General features: G+C 40.8%; 1 protein-coding gene across 5 annotated transcripts in view; it reads right to left on the reverse strand.

The window, feature by feature from the left end:
• ngef (neuronal guanine nucleotide exchange factor) overlaps positions 1-19956 on the reverse strand; it is a 71606-nt gene that overhangs the window by 31655 nt on the left and 19995 nt on the right. For 4 of the 5 annotated variants that reach the window (XM_073040857.1, XM_073040858.1, XM_073040860.1 and 1 more), the window contains 3 exons: positions 8477-8830; positions 5210-5304; positions 884-1164 (listed from right to left, as the gene is read on the reverse strand). In XM_073040857.1, the coding sequence (XP_072896958.1) occupies positions 884-1164; positions 5210-5304; positions 8477-8830 (730 nt within the window). Of the gene's footprint in view, positions 1-883; positions 1165-5209; positions 5305-8476; positions 8831-9977; positions 9996-19956 lie in introns of those variants that run through there. The other variant, XM_073040861.1, reaches the window with a different exon arrangement.

Consider the following 19956-nt stretch of genomic DNA (forward strand, 5'->3'; position numbering starts at 1 on the left):
TATAAAATTTAAGAGTTCTTAATTTCAAAGCAAATTATATAGACCAACATTTTTCCCTTGTTAGCTGATAAACTGTTAAATCACTATATTTAAGTAAGATAAAAATTATTTCAGGAAATAAAACAAAAGATTTTTGTCAGGAATGTTAAAGTAAAACTGATGACATCGGATATTGCATGAAATGTAGAGAACCCACAACAGTAGATCATCAGATTTGTCACCAGACAAATTTGAAATAAGTTACTGGATCACTTTGGAAAAATAACTCAAGCCAGTCCAGACCTTTAACTAGCCAGCAGCTTGATTGCATCTTTCCAGCACTTTTCCAGGATACAAGGGATGTCTGCCGCCCTTGGGAAGATGATGGGTAAGCCTTCCTCTTGAACCACTGCAGTACTTCGGGTGAACGTAAACACAGTGCTCCCAAGGCAGCTTGTTCCAGGACTTAAGACCCAGTGGCATTGAAAAAACAGTGATATGTTCCATCTGGTGTACATGTGTGAGGGGAATCTTGTTCCCAGAAACCTGCTGCTCTTGCCTTTTCATGGTAGAAGTCATCATTTTGGAAGATAGGTTTGGAAAGTGCTGTTGGAGTATTTTGTATTATTGTTATGTAAACAATAAAAACTTAATTAAGTTTTGTTTCCGATATTGCTGTACAATTTAAATCATTTACAGTGCTCACAGTACAGGTTTAACTTGTCGACCAGATGAAGAAGCTTTTCAGATGTGTGATTTTATTCACTTCACACTGTGGGATTTTGTAAGTTTGTGAAATTAATCCACGGAAACATTTTACAGAATAATCATAGGGATTCTGGAATGAATAGCATATTGAAATATAAAGCTACTCACAGGTCATATTTCTATTTGTCTTTCTTACCTCCTGGAGTTTAATTTCCTTGCGACTGAGCGTACTCAACACTGTGCTGTTTCTTACTTTCTCTGTGTTCTGCCATAATTTCATGCCCAAATTACTCGAACTCGGACTGAGTTTAACTGGCTGTGATGGCACTTGAGTGGCAATACTGGTGTCACTTTTTACTTCCTGAGGTTTGGCTTCATTTGCAAACTCTGTTCTGTTCTTTTCAGTGCAATCCTGCATGCGCCTTGCCTCAATTTCTTGATATGTACTCTTCTCCCGATATTCCTGATACAGAAGTTCTAGGATAAGACAAATTATTGCATTAATTTTTTTTCAGCATTTGATGCCTTTGACTAACTAAACCTAGAAGCATTCTGTGTGATATTAATTAAGACCCTTGCCAGGCTGTCAAGTGAAGGGAACCTGTTAAATCAAAGGAACCAGCAGACAAAGAAATCAATATTCATACTTCTGACCTTAATATGCTGAATGGTCTTCAGGTAACCACTGCCATCATTAAAATGAAATCAACAACGACAAAGATCTCTCCCACAGGGGAGCGAAAGAAAACATAATCATGTAGACCAATTATTTGTGCTTCCCAGAACCCAAGTTCATGACCAAACTCTCATTATTCATTCATCTTTCCAGTTGAGTTCCTTTCATTCATTCACAGAATTTAAGCAATGCAGAATTTATTTTCTACCCATTATTTCCACCCAACCTGACCAGCATTAGCTTGTTAGGCCATTTCAGAGACGGGACAGCGATTTCCTTCCCTCAGAATTATTAGAGACACAAATTCTTTAACACAGTTTAGTAGTTTCACTGTGACGACAGCTTTTTATTCCAGAATTACTTAGTAATTTGGATTTACATTCTCTCAACTGTCTTGAAGGAGGTACAAGCTCATGTCATTGGAAAATTTGTCTCAGTCAGTGGATATCTAATTAATATGTCACCACCAGTCCTGCTATTTTTTACATGAATTTCATCACTGGGGTAACCAATAAAGGAAAAAGCAAAGGTCAAGAAAACATAAACAAAAATAAATGCCTCAAGACAAATACTCAGCACTCTAGGCTCTACTTTCTTTATCTTTGGTAATGCTGCAGTAGAATCAATAAAAATCTGGCCTGAATACATGTTTGGCACTGACGTTGCCCTGGATTTACCTTTGGCATCATCTACACTTGGGAAGGTGTCAGACCTGTGGGGGCAGTTACCCTTGGAAACGGTGCCACCTTGTGGAGGAGTTGCCTTTGTGGGCGGATACTTGGGGAGGAGCTTCTGACTGAAAATGTCAGAAGGGATCAGTGCAAACGCTTGGGCTAGAGGAAGCCCAACAGTCTTCTTCTCCTTTGAAAATATTGATGGGGGATTTGTAAGTTGACTGGAAAGAAGCTGGTGGAGAGCAGTTAACAGAATTACCAGCATGACTAATAGCCAAGACCCCACTAGAAGATTCATTAATATGTTTTCATATTTTGAAGGAAGCCACCCTTTCACCAGACTCCCCACCCACCCTGCTCTCCCAGATAAGGATGGTTAGTAAGGGTCAGATAAGAAATTATGCTCGCCACCCTCCTTACACATTGCACCCTGACTGAGCAAGCACACGCCCGAGATTTGCCCCAAATAGTGGTAATCTCTTGCAATATTTATGCTATGTGACTATGTGTTGACCTCATTTGAAAATACCGGCTGTGAGATCTTCTGCAGGCGATTCCTTCAAGACCTTAGCTTCTGAGAGGGCGAAGACTAGGTTTAGCCACCCCTCCCGAATTGTGCTTTTTAATGTAACCTTCTAAACTATATTGCAACAAATATAGGTGCAATATCATGCAGAATTCTCAGACATAATTAGACATGCTCTGCGACTGTTATATGTTGGAAAACTCTATGCTTCTCCCAGATGCTAAAATGCCACTTACACTCCCTCTCCCAACTATCTTATGAGATGCTGCAATTTTCTGATGCCAGTGTTACCTTCACATTGCCCCCTCCCTTTAGCCCCTTTATAACTGTAGTTAAATGTCACTGAGTGATGACCTCTGGAATATGCCCAACCAAAACTTGCAATCTCTAATCACGGTTCTGCTTTGTAATTCTGGCATTATGATAATGAAACTGGGTTTACCTTATTGCTGTGACTTAATGGTTTAAATAAGTAAGCTATTCTTATGCAGAATGACCTGGTAAGAGACATTGTGTGGTATTTTTCAATAAAGCTGTTAAGTTTTAAGGGATGTCAACTTTTATCTTTTTGAATAATTTGTTATCTAACTTTATTTTACTATTTCTCACTTGACATAAAAGATTACTGCTGTTGTGGGGCTATTTGAGGATATATGGGTTAGTCAAAATACCATCTAGTTTAGTGCATGATCTAACCTCAAAGAAGCGCATTCCTTGTTGTAATGTACAACAGTCAATCATGTGCCGTAAAGTTGTGCAAACAATACTGAGAAAGTAAACAGTAAATAGGGTTTTATTTTAGTAACTACCCACAAGTGTCAGCTTGGATTATGTGTTCAAATCCTGAGTGGGATTGGCACAACAACCTTCTGACCCATGAGGCAAGAAAGCCACTTTGGTAAAAATTTCCCAGAAAAAAAGATTAACTTTAGGAAAATATGGAAAAAACCACGCAGTTAAACTAGTTAAGCAGACCTTGGGGAGGTGTGTGTGTGTGTGTGTGTGTGTGTGTGTGTGTGTGTGTGTGTGTGTGTGTGTGTGTGTGTGTGTGTGTGTGTGTGTGTGTGTGTGTGTGTGTGTGTGTGTGTGTGTGTGTGTGTGTGTGTGTGTGTGTGTGTGTGTGTGTGTTTAAGTGGAAACGTGTTTGTGTATATTCATTTATATGCTGTGTGCATGTTTCTGTGATTTGTGCACATGTTATGCCTGTGAGTGTAAGGTGGGTGCTGAGAACTCTGAGAGAAATTGGCAAGTTACAACCTCTCTCTGAAAGCAGTTAGGAAAATAATGCATCGGTACCAACATCCCTGTTGGTAATTACCCACATGGAAATCTCAGAGCATGGCTCTGGCATGAGTCTGCAGTGGCACCTCCTGCTCCTGTACTGCTGCTCGGGGTATTCTGTGGAGACTGTGCAGAAGGGGAACACTTACTGCTGGGTACCTCTGCTCTACCAGCTCTAGTAGTACTCTCTGAGTGATATCAGCGGTTAGTGCAAGATTCCTTCAGCCGTGAATTGTCGGTGCTGGAGAGACAGAGAGGCTGGGATCAACAGAGAGTTCACGAGAGCAGCATTTATTAGAAGTGATCCTAAGAGGTGTAACTCCATTATTGCAAAGTCATCTTGTCCAGCATCAGCTGTGGTCTAGGGAGAAGCAGAGATGGTGTATGGTGGGGTTATAAAGTGAGGGATGTTAATTATTTGTAAATGGCATTGGATAGGAAACCCTCAATTTTCAATGATCCTAACATGTAAACAGTTTTACAATGACAAGGAGTTTAGTTTTTGCAGCTTCCTCTGAGTGTGGCCATCTGAGCAGAGAGAAGCCTGCAGGACCAATCCCTGACAGAAATCCAGAGCAGAGTCCAATGCTGACTAGGTCACCTTTTCATTAAATCCTGCAACCAAGCAGTTGCCAATTTAATGTCCTGCATTGGCCAGGATCTAATCAGAAAGGACTTTGGTCCCAATATATTTTGCCCAGGTGGTGCCCTGAAAAGGATTTTCTCTGGAAATGTGACAACAAATGTCCAACACAGCTCTGATCATAAAGGCCCAAGCTATCAGCCTCCTAAGGCTTCATCTCTTAGTTGCGCCATTAGCAGCAATAACAGAACAGACAACTGACTTTACTGACCATTTGCACCCATGTCTGTGTTAGGGTACAAATTAGCTGGACATCAAACAATGGAGCAGGTGGCCGGCACAGGGAGAGTGATGTGGGACTGGTTTCCACTGAGTTATCAACGGAAGATCTGGGACAAAATTCTGCTCCTCGTTGGTTTGAAACTGTTAATGCAGGAAAACTTAAGCAACACGAACACACAATGGAAATTTCTCTTTCTGAAGCACCTAGCACTAATAACTATGTGCTATTGTTAATTCACCTTCCCACACATTGTCGGGCTCAGACACTCCCCCATGTCAACAGCCTTTGTTTCACTGATACGCATTATAAAACCATCAAAAAAGGGGAGGGGGAAACAAATAGGGGGTGAGGAACTAAGAAACAAATTGAATGTTTAAATTTACTCAGAGTTCTGAATACTTGTATTTCAGGGAGGAAACTAATGACAAAAGCCTCTATAAATTGCATAGAAGTAATAGCTTGAAATATTCCAAGACACTGATAATTCATAGTGCTGTACCTATGTTTTCAACAAAATGCCAAACATTCCTGAATCTGGATACGGAAGCATTTGCCGGAGAATTTCCATTTTGTTCTGAGCTTGTTTCAAGAAATCTAAAATGACACGGAAAGAAATGATAATGAGTTGCATAGAAATATATGAGGAACAAAATATTTATTTGCCTCCCTACCTCAATACATTTAACAAGTATTATTTACTTGGCTGCTGTGTGCATCAGTTTGCAGGTTATTTTCCTTCTCTAATTTACTAATTTTAGTGCTTGACCTTTTTCCATTTCCTTCCATCTGCTTTGCGGCATCACTACACCTTCCTAATGCTTGCTATCAGTGGCTTCTTCATCCGTGCAGTGAGTTCTCCCAGGCTATTGATGCTTGTGCACAGACACACAGAAATAAACACTGTGCTCAGGAATAAATGAGATTTGTGAGATAATGTGTATTGCTCCTGAGGCACAGGCGTGTAAAAAAATTGTTAGTGTGGATCTTCTATTCTGTGTGAGACTTAATTTGTCTATCTAATATTCTGTTGATATCCAGGTGTGTCAGTGTCAGAATCAATTGCTTTCCATAATCAGCCAAATGAGATTTGCAACGTTAGAACAGGGACTGTTTTTCACACCATCAGAGGCACACTGCCTGTTTTAAGAGCATTTCCTTGTAGCAGGACCCCTAATGGTGGAGGTCATCAGATAGACTTGGTCCATCCTTTAGCTTGATTTTGTTTTTGCCCAAAATAAAGCTGATTGGTCGAGTTAACTAGCAGTGCAACATGAGAACAAAGGAATCTCCAAGCTGACAGAACAAACCAAGAGATTGTCATTTAGAAAATGAGTCACACTTACTACTGATGCACTAATTTGTCAATGCATTAAATGAGAAGACTTAGCCCTTTCTCAAAAAAGAAAGTGAAGTTGACTGAGGAGAGGATTGAGATTTTATTTGCACTGAAACTAGAATCGAGTGTTTCCCAATGACAGGTACATTGCTATTTCTGCACTCAGTGGTGCTCAGGGTAGATTGGCAAACCTCAAAGGACTCAGCGTTACAGGAGTCACTCTCAAGCTACATAAAAATGATGCTCTGGAGATGGTAAAGATCGCAGGGGAGGAAGGACATGGTGATCATTCTTCTGTCTCAATCCTGCCCACAAAATCCACTGCCCTGATGAAGTCCAAAGCTGTGAGTGGCCTCATTAGATTGCCAGATCTGTGATCGTCATTGTGGCAGAGACTGGGGAGGTGGGGGTGCAGCATGATGCACTGAGGTTCATGGAAAGAAAAACCTGTAAACAATTAGGGAGCAAGGCAAGATCCTTGGAAAACACTTGGACAAGTAGACTATCAGCCTTAAAGAACTTTTGTCACCGTCTCATCATCAGAATGAAGACCTTTTAATTTGTGCCTCACTGGCGATTTTAACTCGATGTTCTATTTGTTTTTACATGACTATTCAATGGTTAGAGTTTGCACCTTTCTAATTGACTTTGGTGAGGACAGAAATGGGAGTTGCATGCTTAGTGACCACATAGATCATGCTGACACTATACAGGTGTCCGGTAGGCTAATGTTAATAGTGCTAAGAAATATTGGGCTCAATCTCCTGGTGGGCCTGCAGTCACCCAATTTATAATCTCTGGCATGCTCTAAACAGGACCAAATCTCATTTAGGTAAAACAAGCCCATTAAAAATAAGTGTTATTCCATCTAATTTCTAACTTTTACATCGACCTGGTGATCAGATTAAAGAATTGAGAAATAAAAGTGCAAAAGTGACAAACATAAATTAGACTGAGTCAAATAAAAAAAAATGACAGGAAAAAGTTGGTTAAGTGAGAGAAGAAAAGGGACTAAAGGGAAAAATAAAATCAATGCAAAAAAGATGTTTTCAATTAACAACGAAAATCTGAAAAAGTGAGAATCCACACTTAATTTTCAATGCCTGACAGGTTAATTAGGTAATAATCAACAAGTTGTTAATAAGATGTTTACATGTGTAATTACACAATTTAAATTTCTATGGTGAGTTTAATATTCTTCTGCATTAATGGAGCAACTTCACACATTTGATACATTAGAACGGTGAGACAGAAAGGCCATTTTGCGGAGAAACACAGCGACCTTAGGTTATTTGCTCTTAACTGCACATCTGCTCCTCATTGGGGTCATTGTGCCATTTGTCCATCAATAATGGTGAGCAATGTCACCCACGCCTTTATAGGGAGATGCTAATCCGATAAGTTAAACTTTATGTACTATCCACATAGAGCTCCATTGTGTCAAATCTATTAATGGCTGAATGGGAAATAAACCTTTCTTTCCATATACTTTAATCCTGACCTCAAAAGGATTTTCCAAAAACATCAGTGTAGATTTTTCGGTAAGTGTATGTGTTTTGAAGGGAGGTGCACTTACAAGAAAAAACATCTCCTATTCAATGCTTGTGATTAGAATGGAGAATGGAGGGGATATGGTGGTGAGTGTTAGTATCAATGCCATAGAGGAACAAAAATATAGATCCTGCTAAAATGGGACACAGCAGTACAAAGTTTAGATAGCTCTGTAATATGCCATCATCACTTTTTTGAGCAGTGTCCAATATAATGTTACAGTCCCGCCATTACTGGATACTGGGATCGCCTTTCGTTTACACATGTCAATAACAGCAGAGCAACAGATCCAGTCTGAGTAAACAAAAAATAAGGCAAGCTATTCAAGGGGCTCTGGGTATGAGATTTAACTCACATTTCCCCCATCTGAATTATGAATACTGGGCCTTCCTGCAAGTGCTCGTTCTTAAGGTTTAACACCAACCCTTGCATCCCTGTGATGAACGGATAATGTTCACTAAAGTACCACTTTTATTTCCACTTGACATTTAACCAGTAAATGGTGAATTTAAGACCCATTGGATGAAGCAATTTCTGTCAGTTTAGGCAAATCACTGACAAGGCTGAGCGTTGCATTCATTTTGAACCTCAGCAGGGGATTTGCAGTTCCTTCACCTGTCAACTTTATGGACTCTAAGTGACATTATCCTTTCCAAGAGAAAAATAACTTGTTGAAATGAGGTGATTTCGAGAATATTTTCATATCAATGTTAGATTTCCCTATCCAATAGGAACGGCATTTAACATTTAATTTAGTGTTCATAAAGCTTATAATGTCTGACTGAATCTGAACGTAAGGGTTCAAGATGGAAATAGAGTACATAGTTATTGTAAGCTTATTCTTTTCTATGATTACACGTTATTTACTTTATGCCTTACCTGCATGAGTTTTCTTTCTCTTGAACATTTCCCAGTGAAGTTATTTTGAAGCTTCTTTCTTCAAGGGACTGACTTCTCTGTTGAGTTTCTCCGAGAGTGCAGGAGCCAAGGTCACTGGCCAGAGTTTCTGTGCAAGTAACTTTACTCTGAATTGAAATGGAGCTGGTTTCCTTTTTTAGATTTTCAGTGTTCGATGCCAGCTGACGACTTTGGGAGTCACTGCATCTTTGCGAGTGGTTTTCCTTTTGTATATTATTTAGTCCCAAAACTGGCAAAGGCCCATAACAACTGGGCAGCATTTTTGTACTGCCTCTACACCAGTCCTGAAGTCCAGTGTTGTTTGGTACAGATGACCTAGGCCAAAGAGATGAATGTTCTTAATGCAACCAAAGTATTAAAATATATCTGTATTTTTAAAATAAATTATGTGTAAGTTATGCTTTAAATTAGTGCAGATTTTTAATGTTATAACTAGCAGTTTTATATGTGACATTAGAACTAAAGGTAACCTAAAGTTAAATCAATCAACTTTAGCACAAAATCACTGACCATCTCCACTATAATTATGAACAGCTACTGGATTATCATTCACAATGTCTGGATTGATGGTAAGTATTTATCCATAATGTGATATTTTCTCTTCGAATGTCGACTGTTCAAATGAGAACATTGAACAGTGAGAGTGCTAATTGCTGATTAGCTGATCAAATCAGATAGAATGGGATCAATCGATCCAGTCAACCAGTCAGAATGGTGCATGGAAGTGGTGAAGATAAAGCTGAGCCCATCTACCAGTATTCATCCTGCCCAGTCTCATCTTATCTACACTGACTCTGAAGCTGCCCACAATTCTATAGCTTGAGGGTCAAAGCCAAAACAGGATCGATGCTGCAAAGTGAGTTTTTTAGAAAGGGCTTTTGATACTAAAATTACCAGACAATTTGCAGTGAAAATGGCCAGAAAGCATCAGACAATTTGTTCAGAGGGATGGAATGAAATCTTCATGCTTCTTTTGTTTATCACCACCCCCTCTGTCTTCAGGGTGGCGTTTGAAAACTGCTACCATTTTTACACTTACATTAAATCAGGTTGTACAACTGCACTTTTGTGACTCTCACTCCTACTCCACTCCCGTCCCCTGCCCATGTTCAGTTGGGTCTTTGGGAAGTGAAACCTGGGTGTTCGGCCTGCTCTCATCACTGACCTACAGTAAGGTTCCCAGTTACTCTGTGCAGCTTTGCCTACAGGAATCTGTGGAGAGAAGCAGTTCCATTCATCACCAAAAAGATCCCTGAGGTCTTCCATAAGGAGGTGGGAGGGTGGTGGTGAAGGAATCTACCTACAAAACCAAGGCTTGCCCATCATCTTAGCCAGCTGTCGAAAGTTTTAAATGTTTCATTCAGCAGACATTGTGGGCTCAGTACTGCTGAATGAAAACAATCTTAGCACAATCAACCAGAATGTTACGCATAGAACACTACTATCTGTGAAGGCATCTGACCTTTCCAGTCTTCAGACTCTTTCAGAACTGTGCATCAGGAGTTTCCATGTTATCCTTCCCAACTCGTCTGTAAATCAAATGACAGAGCCACGGCAATTGCCAGATTTCCAGCATCAGCCACCGACCTCTATGCTGCCTGACTCTTGTGCTTTTACCTGAGGGCATTTATTTATTCTTGTCAGCACAACAACTGCTTGCAAACTGACGAATTGCAGATGCACTGTGAATCATCGGCATGTATTGCCAAGAACGCACTGTTATTGTGTCTCTTTTTTAAACTCTGCTAAGATCAAATCAGAGGGAAAGACCTGACTCATATACTTTGACTAATTACTTGTAAGTCTAAATTTTAAAGGAAAGGAGAGGGTTGGGGGTGACCAGGGTGGGCTGTGCTAGGTACCAAAGGAGCCTTTCTGATCTTCAATGATTGTGTTTATATAAATAAGCATTCCCCTGAGAAACAAACATTGCCATTTTGATTTATTATATTTTGTTTATTTTGTTGACCTATTATCGTTTGAAAGTTCATTTCCATTCTGCATGCAGTACCTAGATGCAAAACTTGAAGCTGACACCTGGGCAGCTCTGCACTGTTAGAAATGCCAGCAGCTTTCTGATGAGCTGTTAAACCAAGGCTCTTCCTGCTCTCAAAGGAATGTAAGAAATCCAGCGGCAGTCATGAACAATCTGCAATCACCTCAAATGTTCTAACTGATATTTAGCCCTAACTTGACATTAGTAAAAGTGTAAATTTTGTTCGGATTTTCAAATTACTGTTTGTGGCAGATACTGTATGAAAACTAGCTGGTGTTTCCTTTGATACAACAGTGACCGTATTTCAGAAGTCTTCATCGGACATAAGTCACTTCAAGATGCCTTATAAGGACACGATGGTCATTATACAAATGTCTTTTTTGTGTATTGAGGTCACTTTAGATGTGTTGGTGCATCCTTTGTTGAAATTACTACATACAGTTTACAGCACAGGAACTGGCCATTCAGCCCATCTACATTTGCCCGACTTTATGCTCCTCATGAGGACCTGCTTCAATTTCCAAGGTCGGATGAGTTTGCAGTGTGAACAAAGAGGGGTGCACTTCCAAAACCACTGACTGATGTGTGCTCATTCTGAATGGGCTCTCAGATCAGATGCCAGATGATAAATGAAGGCACCTTCCACTGCATCCATGAGAGGACTGAGGAGGGACTATTTTCAGTTGAGTTATGTGGAGGTGGCTGATAAGACCAATACGGGACCGGAAGATTCTGCCAGATAAAGGAGGCAGTACAAAATGGGGCATGCAGGCAGGTAAACTGGATTATTGTGTGCCCTTTCAACTATCTGTTGTTGGCCTCAATGTGCTGCTCTCAGAGAAACTCTTAAGCTCTAGTTGTGTTCCAAGAAGCAGCTACACCAGTTTGAACACTCAGGGTTGGTGAGAATGTTACATTTTTCACAAAGTGGCTTTGAGAGGTTAAGAAAGGTCACGTGCAGTCGTTGGAGCTGCACCGAAAGTTCTCCTCTGATTTATCACATGGCGATCCTCTTCTCTGAGGATCACCACCTGCTTGTGTTGGAAGTGCTTGTCAGTTCCTCGGGTCCTGAGAGCGATGCTGCCTAGAGTTTTGCCATCTGGTGCTTAGGCCCTGAGAGGATCGTCCATGGCAATACGGTCAAGGGGGAAGTTCCAGACAGAGAGCGATCCAACCAAGATCGCAACGGTGGAGCCGGTGGAAGATGATGACACATCACGATGGCAGTGAAGGTGGAAGGCTGCAGCAGTGAAGGGTCCCCAGTCACCCTGTATTCCACGCCACTGGGCGCTGACCCTCCACCCCCAATCTCTCAAGGACAATATTACAGTTGCCCTTGCATCAGCCTTCCCACCTTAAACAAAGTCACACACAGGATTCACCCTACAGCCCAATTAAGTCCACGGTGATCAGCAAGCAGTGAAGGGGACAGGATTACGAGGTCTGAAAGATCCTCGCCCGCACTACACCAGAATATGTGGATCCTGGATCAGCCTCCATAGCCACAACACTGAACTGATTCCACAACCTATGGACTCACTTTTAAGGACTCTACAGAGCATGCTTTTGATACTTATCACTTATTTATTTGTTTATTATTTCCTTTGCCTTTAGTATTTGTTGTCTTTTGCACATTGGTTGTTTGTCCATTTCTGTCGTGTGTGGTTTTTCATTGATTCTATTGTATTTCTTTCTATTTACTATGAATGCCTGCAATAAAATGAACCTCAGGGTAGTACATGGTGACTTTGATAATACATTTACTTTGAACTTTACAGCCAGAGGAGCAGGTATTTGAATAGGGTTCTCAAAATGACTTTTCCTGTGACAGACAGTAGGAGCATCTCTCTGTAATTATTGTGATTTTCTCTTTTCTTGAAAACTATCATGATTAAGGTATCTCTGAAGTACTCCGGCATATTCTTTCCTGATGAGGATTTGACGAGGCACAGTAGTGTAGTGGTTAGCTCAGTGTCTGACAGCACAGGCAACCCAGGTTCATTTCCTGCTGCTGAGTGTAAAGAATTAGCATGTTCTCCCTGTCACTGCATGGGTTTCCTCCCACATTTCAAAGATATCTTTGCGGGCAGCTTTGCTAGAGCTGTTGGGAGTGCTTTAAACTAATATGGCAGGGGGGATGAGAACAAGTATGATAGAGCTGAGGAGGAGCCAGCAGGTTTGCAAGTAGATGATGTAATATGAATGTAAGCATTCAGTACAACTGCAGACAGAGCAAAATGTTAAGCATCACAGGGGCAAAATCCATAAGAGCGAAGAACGCAGAACTGATGAGCTATATTTAAATACGCATGGCATTCGGAACAAGGTGGACGAACTCATGGCACAGTTAGGGTTTGATTGGTATGACCTTGTGGGCATCATTGAGTTGTGGTTGAAGGAAGGCCATAGTTGGGAGTTTAACATCAAAGGATGTTAAGCATCCTTTGTTTAGGCGGTGGTGTGCTCTTTTGGTAAGATATGGAATTAGATGTGGGGTTGAGATTGCAAAGGGAGTTGGAAAGGGCATGTGATAAGGGTAATGACACAATAGTAATGGGGTCCTTCGATATGCTAGGGGACTGGAAAATCAGGTTGGTATCAGATCACAAGAGGGGGAATGTGTTGAATGCCTATGAGATGGCTTTTTAGAGCAGCTTGTGCTCGAGCCTACTAGGGGAAAGGTTATCTTAGATTGGGTGTTGTGTAATAATGCAGATTTCATTAGTCAGCTCAGTGTAAAGGAAACCTTAGGAAGCAGTGATCATAGTGTGATTAAATTCAGACTGCAATTTGAGAGGGTGAAGCATAAGTCATATATCAATGGAATAAAGGGAATTGCAGAGGAATGAGAGAGGAGCTTGCCCAGGTGGATTGAAGGGGGATACTGGCAGGGATGATGGCAGAACAAAGGTGGTTTAAGTTTCTGGGAGTAGTTCACAAGGCACAGGATGGATATATCCCACAGAAGAAGTTCTCAAATGGCATCTGTGGCTGACAAGGGAAGTTAAGGACTGCATAAAAGCCAAGGGAAGGGTATATACAGTAGCAAAGATGAGTGCGAAGTTGGATGATTGGGAAGCTTTTAAAATCCAACAAAAGGCAACAAGACATCTGTAAAAAGGGAAAAGATGAAATATGAAGTCAAACTAGCCAATAATATAAAGCAGGATACCAAAAGATTTTCAGTTATATAAAGAATAAAAGGGAGGTGAGAGTTTGTATCGGATCACTGGAAAATGATGCTGGTGTGGTAGTAATAGGGGACAAAAAATGGCAATGAACTTAATAAGTACTTTGCCTTGGTCTTTGCTTCAGTCAGAAGACACTAGCTGCATGCCAAATAGTCTGTGAATGTCAGGGAGCAGGAGTGAGTGCCACTGCTATTACAAAGGTAAAAGTGCAAGGCAAGCTGGAAGGCCTTAGGGTGGATAAGGCACCAGGACCAGACGGACTACATCCCAGCGTCCTGAACGAGGTTGCTGAAGAGATAACGGATGCATTGGTCATGATCTTTCAAGAATCACTTGATTCTGGCATGGTCCCGGAGGACTGGAAAATTGCAAATGTCACTCCACTCTTTAAGAAGGGAGGAAGACAAAAGACAGGAAACTATAGGCCAGTTAACCTAATCTCAGTGGTTGGGAAAGTGTTGGAATCTATTATTAAGGATGAGGTTTCAGTGTACTGGGAGACTAATGATAAAATAAGTCAAAGTCAGCATGGTTTCTGTAAAGGGAAATCTTGCCTGACAAATCTGTTAAGAGTTCTTTGAGGAAGTAACAAGCAGGGTGGACAAGGAAGAGGCAGTGGATGTCATGTACTTAGATCTTCAGAAGGCATTTGATAAGGTGCCGCACATGAGGCTCCTTAACAAGATAAAATCCTATAACGTTACAGAAAATATACTGGTATGGATAGAGAAATGGCTGACAGGCATGAGGCAGCAAGTGGGAATAAAGGGGGCCTTTTCTAGTTGGCTGTCAGTGACTAGTGGTGTTGCTCAGGGGTGAGAATTGGGCTGCTAAGTTTCACATTGTTTGTCAATGATTTAGATAGTGTAATTGATGGCTTTGTATCAAAGTTTGTGGATGATATAATGATAGGTAGAGCAGTAGGTAGTGCTGAGGAAGTAATGCAATTGCAACAGGACTTAGTCAAATTGGAAGAATGGGCAAAAATGTGGCAGATAGAATACAGTGATGGGAAATGTATGATAATGCATTTTGGTAAAAGGAACAATAGTGCGGACTATTATCTAAATGGGGAGAAAATTCAAACATCAGAGGGGCAAAGGGACTTAGAAGTCTTCTTGTGAAAACAATTTGACTCTGACTCTGATAAACAAGGCAAATGCAATGTTGCATTTATTTCAAGGGGATAGAATATAAAAATAAGGAGATAATGCTGAGGCTTTATAAGACTCTAGTCAGGCTGCATTTGGAGTATTGTCAACAGTTTTCGGCCACTTATTTCAAGAAAGAATGTATTGTCATTAGTGAGAGTCCAGAGAAGGTTCAGGAGGATGATTCTTGGAATGAAGGGGTTAACATGTGATGAGCATTTGGCAGCTTTGGGCCTGCATTCACTGGAATTTAGAAGAATGTGTGGGGATCTCATTGAGATCTACTGAATGCTGAAAGGACTAGATTGGATGGATCTGGTGGTGTATCCAGAACTAGAGGGCACAGCTTCAGAAATTGAGGGGCGAACCTTTCAGAACAGAGGCAAGGAGGAATTTTTTTTAGCTAAAGTGTGGTGAATCTGTGGAATGCTCTGCCACAGACTATGGTGGAGGCCAAGCCAGTGGGTATGTTCACAGTGGAAGTTGATAGATTGGTCAAGTGTATGGGGTTAAATGGGATCTGAATCAGCCATAATGGATTGCTGGAGCAGGCTCAGTGGACTCACTGACCTAATTCTGATCCTATGTCTTATGGTCTTATAAATGGGTTGGTAATTATTTGGTCAAGTGGGTGTAATTGGGCTCATTCTGCCAAAAGGGCCTGTTACTGCGCTCTATCTCTAAATAAAATAAAAATGAATCTGGTCACAAACTCATGCCAGAAGCATTTATGCACCTTAACAGGGATTTTGTCTTCTTCGGCATCCTTGTTCTATTTCAGTTTGGAATAATTCTTTACAGTCTCTCAAAGTCGCATCTCATAGCATGCGGTGGAATGGAGTCAGGGGTGTTCAAGGCAAAACTTCAATATTGATTGAGTACCCCTTAGAAGTGTCCCTTCCTTCTTGGCTTCTAGCTGGGTGGGTCCGTATGTGTTTGGGTCATGGATGGCCTCCAATAAAAGGAACATAGCAAAGTAAAAGGATACTGAAGAATGAAAGTAAACAGCAGTCTACCAGAAAATGATGTGTGTGCATTTATTTGTTTTTTGGAGTGTGCATTAAAACAATATTAACATTAGACATCTTTTCCACAAGTGACTACACTAAGTTCTGATGTTAGTAAGGCTTACCAGTTATGTATTATCAGTAAGGCCAGGGAGCAATTCATCTTTTCATCTACTAATGACCCATAAAACAGAACACCTATACAGGCACTTGTGAAAATCCTTCTATGGTATTTATGTGAGCCTAGCTTCAGGACACTGCTGAGGATATTTTCTTCAACAAAATCATAATCAGTTTGGTTGGCATGTTTGCAGCTGACCTGGTTAAAGAGGAAGATAACAGAAACTTTGATTTTACATTTCCTCGGTGCTGTGGGAAGGAAAACACATGGGTAAGGCAGCACAGCCTAAAGCAAGAGATGTGGAGAGATAAAATCTGGAAATGGGAAATGAAGTGCAGAAATCTTGTTTTATTCTCTTTCTTTCACTTCTGTTCAAAGTAGGGCAAAGTACATCTGGTGTATTTAACAAAATTCAGTTGAGGATGGTAGCAAAGGGCTTGGTAATTCAATAAGCGGCTTTTAATTGGGCTGAACAGGTTTAATATTATTTTATAAAAATCAGCTTAAAGTAGGTGCGTCAAGTTTGAAGCTGAGTTAGGAAATGAATTTCTGTCTGAAAGGACAAAAGTTGAAATGAAGGAAAGAGTACAAGGAAACCACTGAAATCATAATACAAGGAGGTTACAGGAAGTGCCTAAAATAATTTAAGACAATAGATATAAACTTCAATTATTATGGATCTTAAACAAAATAATAAAATATTCTACTGGTGGAAAATGGGAAAGAGCAAATCAGAACAATGGTCAGATTATTAAGGAACAAACACAATTAAGTGGCTAGCAGAGATAGCAAAATGCAGCAATATTTTAAAAAATATACCTTTCTTCATTATTCGGAAGGCAGATCAGGTCCACATGATATTTTAGACAAAATTGAGAAAGATAAAACTGGATTTCAATTTAAAAGAGGAGAAGAGTAAAGCAAAGTAATCAGACTTAAAAAAATATTTCCCTATTCCTCCATGGATTTTAAAAGAAGGGAGCTAACTAGTGGCAAAGGCATGATTACATAGAGTTAATAATTCATCAGCAGTGAGTACAGTGCCCGAGGTCTGCATACATTTTTGAAAGTGGCAATACAGTTTGACGGAGTAGTTAGTAAAAGCACATGGGATTCTGGGCATCATAAGCAGAGGCACAAAGACAGGGAGATTACACTGAAGCTTTATGAACATCAGCTAGGTCACAATGAAAAAACTCTGTCAATTTCTGGTCATTACTTGTTTTTGAAAGACCTAAATGTCCTGGCGAGGGTGCAGAGGAAACTTACAAGATTGCTTCCAGGGATGAGAGATGGCAATGGCAAGGTCAGACTGGAGAGGCTGGAGTTGTCCTCCTTACAGCAAAAATGCTGAGAGAAGATTTGATGGAGGAGAAAAATAGACCATGATGTGCTGTCATTGTGGGGGAGGAGCCACAGAAAAGCCGCTTCCATTAGTAGATTGTTTAAAGACCAGAGAACACAACATCAATGTAATGGGCAAAAGATTCAGGGGAGTACGTAAGGAAAATTAAGTGAGGGTGTTTATGATCTGGAATTTGCTAAGGTGTTGGAAGCAGAGTTAATCATGTATTTCCAAAATAATTGTGTGGCGCATGGTCAAGTGGTTAAGGCATTGGACTAGTGATCTGCAGGTTGTGAGTTCGAGCCCCAGCTGAGGCAGTGTTTTGTGTCCTTGAGCAAGGCACTTAACCACACATTGCTCCAGTCCACCCAGCTGAAAAGAGGTACTGGCAAAATGCTGGGGGTTAACCTTGTGATAGACTGGCATCTTACTCTCAGTTGCTTTACGCCACGGAAACCAGCATAAGCACCGGCCTGACAGACTTGTTGTTGACTTTTCCCAAAGTAATTGGAAAGGCATTTGTAGGAAAATAATTCAGTGTGACAGGGTGAGGGACTGGTTGGATTGCTCCACAAAGTGCCAGCACACTCTTGGTCTTTTATTTCTTGTTTCTCACATCACAGAAGGAGCACATGCAGCCCATTGAGTTTATACGCCTGTCACAGTATTCCTATCCACCCTGTTGCTCCCACTCCTGCCCATTAACATCCCTCTGTTTCTACATCATGGTCAGTCCACAGTGGCCAGTTAACCAAAGTATCAGCACACCCTTACGGTGTGGGAGGAAAGCAGAGCAGTTCAGGAAAGCCACTGTGTCCCTAGAAGAAGATCCAAATTCCCCAAAAAGATCCAAGTTCCACAAGGGCAGAATTTAAACCACATTGCAGAAGCTGTGAGGCAGGTGCAGACTCCGCTGTGCCACTGTGGCATGGGAAGCTGGTGATTCTACCTGGCTGGAGCCATGATTATTTTTAAGAATGGATGTAGTAAACCAGTGAGTTTAATGTTATTGGCACAAAAACTAACAAAATTCCTACTAAATGTAAAAATAAAAAAGCACCATCTAATGAAAATTATTATAATCAGCAGCCATGTTGAATTTCAAAATGGACCAAGTTCTCTGAATTCTTTGAATTGATGAAGAGGGAATGCAGCTGTCATATATCTATGTATGTATTAGACCTCTCAAAGTTAAAGCAGGGAGAATTGATTGACAAGGACAGATGGCTCCCTGGTTGCTAGGCAGAAAGCAGCTAGGAGAAATTCTTAGCTGCAGACGGTAGCATAGGGAGTTTAGGAAACATCAGTGTCTGAATCAGTTGTTCATAATTTATATGTGCAGTTTAAATATTGGAACCTAAAACATAATTGCAAAACTTGTAGACCAAAATTAGCATGGGGAAGCAGTACATGTTCCCGATAGCAAGGAACTGCAATTCCAAAAGTACATTTCTCAACTTAGAAGATGGAGACATAATTAACAAAAAAATTCAATACAATTGAATGTGTTATTATATTTCAGTTAATGAAAAATGTCATATTTATCTTAGAAATGGGAATCCAAATTGAGATAGAGCAATCAAACACAGATAGCTAAAGGAAGTTATGTAGATTAACAAGCCTGGAATATTCTAGAGAATACATTTTCCTTTTTCTATGGGTGACTTCAATTTCCCTAATATTGATTGAATGGGTGACTTAGCTTCCCTAATATTGATTGGGTGGGTGACTTCAAATTCCCTAATATTAAACTCCTTAGTTCAAGAGATTTAGATTGATCAATATGTGTTAGGTGTATCCAGGAAGGATTCCTGATGTAATATGTGGATGGACTGACTAGAAGAGAGGCCATACTGGATTCAGTATGAGGCAATGAACCTAGTCAGGTGACTGATCTCTGGTGGGTGAGCATTTCCGAGACAGTGACCATATCTCCCTAACCATTAACATGAGAAAACCTGCAGATGCTGGAAATCCAAAGCAACACACAGAAACTGCTGGAGGAACTCAGCAGGCCAGGCAGCGTCTAAGGAAAAGAGTAAGCAGTCGAAGTTTTGGGCTGAGACCCTTCAGCCAGTCCTGAGGAAGCCATACTTCAAGCTTTAGGAAGCAAAGATTAAACAGGCCTCTTGCCAGTTATAAGTAGCCAGGAAGGAGCTTAAGAAGGAACATAGTGGAGTTAGAAGGGGACATGAGAAGGCCTTGGAGAGTAGGATTAATGAAAACCTCAATGCATTCCACATGTATGTTACACCTAAAATGCAGGGCACAAGTGACCGTCAACAAGGAAAAAGGGATAGACAGCCAGTGCAGAGTACCAGTGTGGCAGTTTCCCTCGGCAACAAGGATACCATTTTGGATACTGTTAGTGGGGAGGATCACCTAGCAAAGGAAAGCCACAGTGGAGAGGTCTCTGGCCCTGAGTCTGTCCTGTAGGTCAGGAAGGGAAGAGGGGAGACGAGGAGTGCAGTGTGATAGGGGAGTCTATAGTTAGATGTGTAGACAGGAGATTCTGTTGACATACAGAGATACACAGATGGTATGTTGCCTCCCAGGTGCTCGTGTCAGGGATGTCTCTGACCGGGTCTACAGCGTTCTAAAGGGGGAGAATGAGGAGCCAGAAGTCATGG

Source organism: Hemitrygon akajei, chromosome 3 (genome assembly GCF_048418815.1).
Source record: "Hemitrygon akajei chromosome 3, sHemAka1.3, whole genome shotgun sequence".
Taxonomy (NCBI): Eukaryota; Metazoa; Chordata; class Chondrichthyes; order Myliobatiformes; family Dasyatidae; genus Hemitrygon; species Hemitrygon akajei.